Below are 10,240 nucleotides of genomic sequence, written 5' to 3' on the forward strand. Positions count from 1 at the left end.
AGTGCCGCTCTGTCTATAAAGCCGCGTTTGGAGCACCTCAAAGGCGGCTTTATAGACAGAGCGGCACTTTATTCGGCCTGAGGAAGTGGGCTAGATCCCACGAAACGCGTTCCCTGTGCTTAATTATCATTAAACTAACTCCTTTATCCAAAGTGATTTGTCATCTATGAGGTAAGCCACCTCCTCTTTTCAAATGTTATTGTTTTTAAAGTGGTCGGTTGCCCCTAGTGCAACCCACCTTTGTGAGTATTCCTTTGTCGAACCCCCCCTCCTTAAACATTCATCTTTTCGTGACATACAGCACCATTTGGGCTCCCGTTGTCTTTGTGTTTTTTCCCCAGTACTCCATACAGTTTCAGAGGAGTTCATTTAGGCCAGAGGTGGCAAATTTTACATGATAAAATACCTACTACTACCTGCCATAAGTGATCTTTTTTTCTTAGCTCCGCCATCTTACCTCCACATGTCACCATCTTACATTCACAGTGCCGCAAAACGTGCACCATAAGGCTGTGTGCCATTGCTGCCCTGTTGTTTTTGATGTAAGTTCAAGCCCACTTTAAAACCCACAGCCCCCGTCCCCAAATCTTCTCACAGTCATAGATGGCCACATCCACCATCCCCAGTCTTCCACAAGCAGTCACAGGTAATTGTAGCCTCCACCTCCAGTCTTCCATCAGCTGTTATGGGTGCCAACACAGCTGAAATATATGTTAGCTGTTCTCTTAAATATTGATGTCACATTAAATTGAAAAAGTATTTTTTTTTCAATTGTGTGTGCTTTGGGGCATTTACAGTATGTGTTTAATGTGCACCATGGAGTTACATATTTAATAGCAAATTAAAGCCCCATTTGTCCTTGCTAAAATGGTACCAACAACCTTTTTTTCTTTACAGATGGCAATGCTATTAAAACTTCAAGAAGCTGCCAACTACATTGAGTCCCCAGACAGAGAAACCTTGTGTGACAGTGACCTCACTTCCACCATCTGAATGCCAATGGCCTGGCCTTGAAGGGGAGATCTCCCAGCTTATAACATCTATAACAATAATGGCAAAACTGGAAGTCTAGTCTTGGGAGGACAAGACTGGAGCATCTCAGAACTGAGTTTGGGACTCAGCTCGTTTTTATTACCCTCAACTGCTCTTCAATAATTATGCTGCCCTACTTTGAAAACAGAATGAGGATTCTTTCAACTCATTTAAACGTTACTTTTCCCCCCTAAACGTTATCTTTTCCTTATAAAGCAAGTATGAGGAGGATAGTGGACTTATTTTGCAATTATATGTTGTTTCATATAAGTTAAGTTTATTTCTGAGGCCTCATTTCTGGCTGCTAATGAATTTACATATGTAGATCTTCTTTGCCAAGGACTAAAGAGGCAGCAGGTGATGGACAGTTACGTATGGAAATTGAGAGTTTTCATTTTTAGGACTGTTAAGAGTATAACTGTACTTCCTAGGTGCAAGTTGATGTCAGACGGACGTGCAGAAGTTTATTCTGATGCTACTGTAGATGTGACATTCATGTGTCAGATTTCTGTTTAGCACTCATCTCAAAAATGTGAAGTGCATTCCTACCACCATGCACATTCCTCATGCCATCGTTGTGTGGGAACTCCATTCCCCTTTAGATCCCCTAAAGTTCTCTCAGCTCGGAACGCAGTTGCATGCCAGATGTTGCGTCCTGAGACTTTCCTAACCATCTTGTTTTTAGGGTTTTGGCTGTGGTATAGAGTTACAATTTTGAGGTCAGCCTTACATTTTTTTCTCTATTATAGATATGTGACCAAGAGGGTACGTGATGCTTGGTGTAGGGGGACCATTGACACACACATTGTGGAGCATGTGAACGTGCATATGATTACAGTTAAGAGCCTTATAAGAGGAATATGATTAAAACAATACAGGATTGCATTATGCAACAGATACCCTAGGGAGGAACAGACTATCCATATATGGTTTTCTAAGAAATGTGTTGTTTTTTTTAAAACCTTATTTCTAGAACATGTTCCAGAGTACCTGTGTTTTGGGAAATGATTCTATTCTGTGCTATGTTAATCACCGGCCAGGTAATAATAAAAGTCACAAGACCTTGAGAGCTAGGCTGAACAAGTTAAACCAAGTGAGTAATACGCAAAAGCATGAAAGAGACTGGTCTCGGTAACCAGTTTAGTATTATGAACACTATGTTTACACGCCCAGTGTACAGGATCCAACGTGCATGCAGGCTAACAAATGTCTCTTTTAGCATGGAGTAAAGCCATCCAGCTCTAATGTATTAGCTAAACAGCACTTTACTTCTGGAATGACTTAGTATGGACCAGAGTGGCAGCTACGGAGGCCGCACTGGGCCAACTTTTAATTATGGAGGGATGTCGGATTTTTCCATAGCAGAGCTGACGTATGAAAAGGAGGGGAAAAAAAGCTTTCCTCTCTCCTATGAGAAGGGCCAATAAATCTTAAGATACAAGCTACCTCATGCAAAAGGATTTAATATGAAAGAAATCACATATTACGAGTTGTTTTGTTTTTGGCCTGTCATTTATTTTTTTTATATAGTACTTTCCATGGAACCTTACAGAAAACATTAACTATTTACTTCAGCCTCTTCCCCAAAAGGACTTTACAGTCTAATGCCCCAGGCACAGCAAGGCTAATTTGGATGAAAGCTAGATAACTGCCACCACATATTAAGCTGTGTGGGAGGAGCATTTAAATTCTTTAAAGGGAGCACCCTTAGGGCTGGTTCAGCTGTGCATCTGAACCAGCAGTGCAGCGTTAGCAAGCAGGAGAGCATTTGGCAAACTTCAGTAGCACTTCCTATCGGTCAGCAAATGTGATGCATTTTGACCCCCGCAGGGGGACATAGAAGCACCACACTTAGTCGATCCTGGATGCTTCAGGTAATGTCCAGGATAAAATGAGACAAGAAACAACGGGATTCTTACAGCGAATGATGGTAAAAGCCGATACCGATGGCTTGCCATTCATTTGCATGAACAGCATTTAAGCCATGAGCGCCACACGGTTATTTAATGCCAGTTCTGACCTTATCTAAACCAGCCCTGAGTGTAAAATGGACAGCAGGCTGCAGAACCCAAGGTGTGGCATCTCCTTAGCCACTGTGCCCCACCACATAACTTCAGTTTGGTATTTTAACTGGTACAAAGGCTATTTCTGATGTGAAAATGCAGAAAAAAAAGTACTCTTCACTGATATCTGACTCCACCAGCAGTTCTTGTGTATCAATATAAAAGCTATCTCCCAAAACCTGCATATGTGCTGTGAGATGGGGGAACTGAATGTGGTGGGAAATCTAACACTGATGATTAGAGATGGTCAATAAGATTCTAATAATTGTACACAGCTTTGAGTTGAGCCAGTCAGATGCTCTTCCTGATTATTTTTGTTTCTCAATTGGTTTAAGTTATCAGTGTTGGATCTTCTACCACATTCAGGAAGGAACCAGAGGAACTGCTGGTCAGATATCTGCTCGATTCAGTGTTTTTCTGGATTTCTGCTTGATTTATGCCTTTTTCGAGAATTAGAGCATTAGGTCCTGGCACTATAGAATAATAGATAAGGTATCAGTGCCAAGTATGCATTTCTTATTGCACATGGCTAGACCTATCTGAGAACATGATGGTAAGGTTGGATAGTGTTCAATCATGCCACTAGTTTTTTCTGTATTATGGCCACTTCAGGTCAACTCTAAGAATGGCCTTATTTACATTACCTATAGTGTGACCTGGATAAATGAAAACTTTCACAGACATATCTGTGCAGTTTAAGCTATTTGTACTTTAAGATTCAGCAGTCTCCTGGGCTGCGCCATTGCCTTGTGTACCTATGTCTCCAGAAACAAATCTCTTCCTCAAAGTGGAGGCGAGTGTTTCCTCTTCCATTCTATGTGTCAGCTCTCCATATTAGTGCTTTGTAACAAGTGAAGTGTTACCATGACGATTGCACACAGCATTGCTTTATTAGGAGTTGATGTTTAAGAAGCAGCACAAGAAAATCCACAGTAATCTGTCCAGGAACCCAGTCAGTTCATTTTCTTAAAGGACAACCGTAGTGAGAGGGATGGAGTCAGAAACTCCTGATCCGCTGCGTGCTTGTTCAGGGTCTATGGATAACAGTATTAGAGACAGAGGATCAGCAGGATAGCCAGGTAACTGGTATTGCTTAAAATGAAATAAATATGGGAGCCTCCACATACCTCTCGCTACAGTTGTCTTTTTAATGAATAATTGGTATAACCTGGTGACTGTGGATATCCGTTCAGCGTTTCTCCAGATTTCTTTGCTCCACCTGGTGCTATTTAGATATTATTTACATGTTAGTCTCATGCAGGAAAACTATTCAGTTTAGGTCATATAAGATCCAGAATGTACAGTATTGGTAAATTGCACATTTATATGTTAATGAACAAAATAAGCGTACTTTATAAACATGAGAGCATGCAGGTCTACAGTGCATAGCCTCTCCTCACATCGCGCCTATCCTTATAAGGAAGGGTGTGGCCGGTCTGTGGGAGTCACTGACTCCTACACTCCTGATCAGCACAATAACATGTGGTCCAGTGTAATTTGTTTTGGACATCCGGGACACTGTCCAGATGCACTGAGAACTGTGCAAGCATTGTCATAGAAAGATGAAGTTACTTGAGGGGTGATTAAAGGTATAGTAGATACTTCCCATCTGTCTCTTTGAATGCTGGCTCTAATAACCAGAAATCAGACCACTGTCTAGTTTAAGAGAAGTGTACACTTAAGCACATTTGCACATTCTAAAATTTCTTTCAGGTTTTGAAGTACTCAAATGTAAGAACAACTCCAACAAAGTTCAACACTGCTTGAAAGTGATTAAACTCTCCAACAGTTAACATCAGTGTAATAAAGCTGTACGAGCCTGACTTTCAAGCAGTGCTGAACTTCGTTGGAGTTGTTATTGTAAGTCCCGTTGATACGTGGGTGAATTTCCTGGCACCCAGTCATTTATCTTGGGGCCATTTGAGAGCTGCCTCTCCTTTTTTGGCTACTCCAATTTAAGAGGCATGAGATTTTTGTTTAGCACCGGTGCACTAGACATCAAAGCATTCAGGTTGTCTCTAGATACAGGGATGTGCATGATAGGCTGGGATAGAGGTGGGCAGATCTGGGTGAAGTTCTGTGCAGCTGTATTCAGCTTTCCCTCTACATTACCTTCTCAGAAGATTAATGTATTTTCACTAGAGCTCCAGCCAGGACCCATCTTGAAGCAGCAATATTTGGTGGTGAGTGAGCAGAGGGCTCTAGGAGACACTTGTGCTGCCATTTTTGATACTGATTTTTGAAGACTGCAGTTTTTAGGTGTCTCTTTGAAGCTATTGTTAGGCTGGGCTTATTATATATGGTTAGGAGAATACAGGGTTAATTGTAGACAAATTATAAATATGTGTTAATTTGATAATACATAATTACCCTTTCCATGTTTTCCACTTTTCAAAATATGATTGATATTTTTATACTTGGAAGAACAATAACATATTGTGTGGCAATCACTGTTGCAGTTTCTGTAATCTAAAGTACAAATACAAAGCTCTATTCACTGGAATAGGAGAATGGATTGCCCAAAGTGCAGCCATTTCTGATAACCAGAAAACGTAGCAGCTTTTAGGCCCTTTGACTTTCATTGTAGCCACCTACTGCTCCTTCTTAAAGGATACCCGGAGTGACATGATGAGATGGACATGTATATGTACAGTGCCTAGCTCACAAATAACTATGCTGTGTTACTTTTTTTCTTTCTCTGCCTGGAAGAGTTAAATATCAGGTATGTAAGTGGCTGACTCAGTCCTGACTCAGACAGGAAGTGACTACAGTGTGACCCTCACTGATGAGTCAGGACTGAGTCAGCCGCTTACATTTGTGCTAGGCACTGTACATACCCATGGCTATCTCATCATGTCACACGTCACTTCGGGTATCCTTTAAAGCAGTGTCCTGTGGCAAACTGGCAAACAGGGTGTCTGAATCAGACGCTGCTGTTTTCCATGAAAGTGGGGAATGCTGTTTGTCAATCAATAAAGTGGTGACATCAGATTGCTCACTACTTTATTAGTATGGTGATTGCTGTAATAATGGTGGATTTTACATTATTTTGGTGATCATATGTTGATCACATATTTATTTGTAAGACATCCATGTTAAAGATGACGTTGCAGAGGGTGGAGATTATGCACAGGACAGGTAGTGAGATTAGGGTTAGGCACATAATAGGCAGTGAGATTAGCGTTGGCCATATATCAGAGAATAAGGATAGGCTAGGAAGGAGTCGGGGAGGGGCTGCTGTCTTGTAGGACTTTGACTATTAGGTATTAGTACAACTCTCTGCTGCTAATGCTTGGGGTCTAATTGAAAGGGAATACAATACAGTGCTTGCACATTACCCTGTATGCTTATTCACAAGTTTCTGGATCAAAAGTACAGGTGAATGCTTTGATGTAGGGATTGCACTGAACAAAAAGTCTTGCCACAAATCTGACTTTAGTTGATTATGCTGAGGTAAAACATTTTGAATTGGATGATACCATTAATTAGGTTGACAAAGTGAAATGTTCTCAATAATTCTTACAGTTACAGATATACACATCATAATCTCAAGAGCATTTCAGAACTGAAGACAGTCCCTGATCAAATTGTTGTGGTAGAACACATAATTTAACCACTTAAGGACCAGGGGTGGTTTGCCTGATCTGTGCTGCGTGGACTCTCCAGCCCGCAGCACAGATCAGGATAGAGCCAGGGCGATCAGACTACCCCCCTTTTTTCCCCACTAGGGGGATGTCCTCCTGGGGAGGTCCGATCGCCGCCGGCTTGCTGCGCTTTGCGGGGGGCTCTTCAAAGCCCCCCTCCGCAGCGTTTTCGGCGCTCCCTCTCCCTCCCCCTGTGTGCGGCGCAGGACGGATATCCGTCCTGCGCATTGTAGGATAGGCTTCAGCCTATCATATGCCGGCGATCCCCGGCCAATCAGAGGCCAGGGATCGCCGATCTGCCTTACGGCGCTGCTGCGCAGCAGCGCCGCATGATGTAAACAGCGGGGATTTCTTCCCCGCGTGTTTACATTTTGCCGGCGATCGGCGGCTCTCCGGCTGTTCACGGAGACACCCTCCGTGAACTGACATGGAAAGGTTTCCATGGTAACCCACTTATGACCTGCTGACACCTATGGGCGTTAGCTGATCCTTACGTTTAATCTTTCATTAACCTTTTCAAAGTACCACAGGCAGCCTTTCCATAAATTAAGTGGACAGTAACTTGAAACAGTAGGTTCTATTTCTTTACACAATAAATACAGAGTATCAATTATTTTCTGTTTTGGTCTGAAAACTTGTAAACCTATAAACTGGAAGGAGGGAAGGAGAAATCCAAGCGCAACACCCCCAAGACGTCTTTTAGCTTGAAATGCTGTCTAAAGATTGGTAATAAAAATGTCTGCACATGGATATCTGTCTATGCAAAATATTATAAGTTAACCAGATGCAACTATAAGAGATGGAGCACCATGGCAAGATTATTACAATGTCCCTGATTTCAGGATGTCCACCTCAGGTTCTGTCCCACTAGCGAGACATAATACTCAGCTAGTAGTAACAAACACTGCATTGCTGAATACCAATTGCATTCATAGCAATCGTACAGAAGTTACCAGAAGATGCCTTCCATGGGCTATTGCTGCTTACACAAATAATTGTTTAGTTAGGCTGGGACCTCCTTGTTATAGGGCTCCATAGTTACCTGGTCTGCTCTGTCTAGCTACACCCTTGATGGTAAGCAATGCATTTACCTTGTGCCATTAAAATGAATCGAAGCTCAAATGAATCGGGTTCAAATAATTTATGGAAAACGTTCCAAAGACATTTGTCCTGTTCTTCAGTACTATTAAGCAAATTAATCAAGTGACATAGTGTATAATGATATACAAAGTAATCTACTACAATATGCATAAAAGAGAATTGCTATGCACATAGCAACAATTAGTATGAATTGAAATTGTAATTACAATGTAAAATGTGTATTTTTATATTAATTGATTTATTTGTATTTTTATTTTTTGCTGTAACAAAACAAAACATTTGTTCTTGAATAGTACTTTTGTATATCACCTATCATTTTATTATTTATTGGAAGTTATAGGACTGAAGAAGGTGGGTTTTTTCCTTAGATTTATGTTGGCTTGGTGCTTTGCACCTGCAGCCTCTGATGTTTCATTCATTATAGTGGCACAAGCTTTATTTGCTATGGTATTTTATATATTTATGTATTCCATTAAGAAGACATCTATACATTGTCAACATCTATTTGGTAATTGATTGTTTAGATTTTTCCTTTCCTCTTATCACAGTTTTATTATGGAACATGTTTGTACTTACCACAACCCTCCAGCAAATTTAAACATGCATGGTCCATCCTTACCAACCAATTGGATTGGTCTTCACTCTTAAGGCTACACCCATTTCTCTTCACTCAAAACAATAATTTTATAACTATGAAGGTTTTGACTAAGAAAACTTGTGTTTAAGGGTTACTGATACTTTGGAATGACCAGTGAGTAAATATTGTACAACTTTCTTTAAGGTGGCAACAGTGATTGTGAGCATATAAGACTTTCTAGGCATCATTAACCGTTGTTGTACTTTAAAAAGGCATGGCTGAAGTAAGGATCAAAGCCAACTGATGATCAAGCAAGGTCCTCTTGCTTAGATAAAGGTCAGGCACTGCTACGCAGTTAGAGCTGAAAGTGCAATTTTTTATCAGATGTTTTGTGATGGCATTACACAGTTTGTACGTGTAGTGCTAGCATGCTGCAGAAATTGTACTTTTTTGCAAATATAATTATGTTCACCCTCTTCAGGGCAACCTCAACTATTGACAAGAAAAAAAACAAAAACTGTAACCTTTAATTGAAACTTTGATTAGAAGCACTTGGTTCTCCTAAATTGCTAAATCCTATACTTTTTATCAATGCTGTAAATTGTGTTATTATGTATTTGTTGCACTTTATCATTTTTCCGCATTGCTGGTCTCTGTGGTATAGCATAGGTAAGCACTCCTGTGTGGGGTGGCATTCCATAATTATAAGCTTTATGCAGTGTGGGATAGGGGGAAGGCTTTTGGCCTATTCACATACAGACGGGCATAGACATTGGTGCTAACATCAGGTGCTCATTGTCTTTTGGATGAGGGGGTCAGCAGTCTGACACAAGCCTCCTTCCACTATCCAGTCAGGCAGAAATGTAGTCAATATCTCTTGGTGCTCACAACAGCGTCACCCTGTAGCCAGATATTGCCAGAGAAGAATTTTGGCAACTACAGAACAAATTTGTGCATCCTTTGCATATAGGGTTTATATAATGCGTGCTTTTACAATAAAGCGATAAAAAGCCTAGCAAAGCAATGTAAAGTAATGGTCACTACTGGTGTGGTTTGATTGTAATGTACATATTTATGTGGGCAGCTAGCTACAATTAACAGGAAGAGATCTGTGGTGTACTTGTGGCACATCAGTCTAAGTACAGCATACAGATCTTGTCTCCATGAAGCCAGCTGCCTGGGACATAAATAGAGATGGTGACACTGTTCAAAGAGATTTATATTTCTGTGCCTCCCTCTGTTTCCTTCACTGTGAGCATTTTGTATGTAAAAAAAAAATTTAAAAAGTTAAGTAGGAATTGTTCACCATTTGTCAGCTGTTATCAGTTATTATTCATGCAGAAGTAAAGGCATGTGTATAGTCAAAACCTTATTTAGAATTGTATACTTATTCCAAACTGTTTCTGTATGAACATGGCTTATTTCATTATCAAATCTTGTTTTCGACATTATCAGTCCAAACACAAGAGATACAATAAGGATGTAGAAACTTCTGACCATGTGCTGTGTTTATTTTTGTACGTGTCCATGGAGTACCCAAGTAATTTGCACAGTTCACTCCCAGTCTGTTAAAACAGAAGGGGCCATATGCAATTCACTTTTTCACCTGAGTTTTCTCCTAGGAGATTATTTTTCATCTTCAAATTAAAATAACTTTCCAGGACTTTTCAACTAAAAAAGTACCAAAAAGTAAATGAACAATTACTATCACAATTATTTTGAGTATTTTCTTGCTTTCTAATGGCTTAAAATGCATTTTGTTGACAAATTTAAAAATATCACCCATGAGAAAACTCAGGTGAAAAAGTTAATTGCATATGGGC

General features: G+C 40.4%; 1 protein-coding gene across 6 annotated transcripts in view; it reads left to right on the plus strand.

Moving 5' to 3' along the window:
• NAV1 (neuron navigator 1) overlaps positions 1 to 10,017 on the plus strand; it is a 220,471-nt gene extending 210,454 nt beyond the window's left edge. For 5 of the 6 annotated variants that reach the window (XM_068269461.1, XM_068269462.1, XM_068269463.1 and 2 more), the window contains one exon: positions 898 to 10,017. In XM_068269461.1, coding sequence (XP_068125562.1) covers positions 898 to 993 — 96 coding nt within the window. In that variant the 3' untranslated portion in view covers positions 994 to 10,017. The remainder of the gene's footprint in view (positions 1 to 897) is intronic. The other variant, XR_011026325.1, reaches the window with a different exon arrangement.
• The last annotated feature ends 223 nt before the right edge of the window (positions 10,018 to 10,240 follow it).

This window comes from Hyperolius riggenbachi, chromosome 2 (assembly GCF_040937935.1).
Source record: "Hyperolius riggenbachi isolate aHypRig1 chromosome 2, aHypRig1.pri, whole genome shotgun sequence".
NCBI lineage: Eukaryota > Metazoa > Chordata > Amphibia > Anura > Hyperoliidae > Hyperolius > Hyperolius riggenbachi.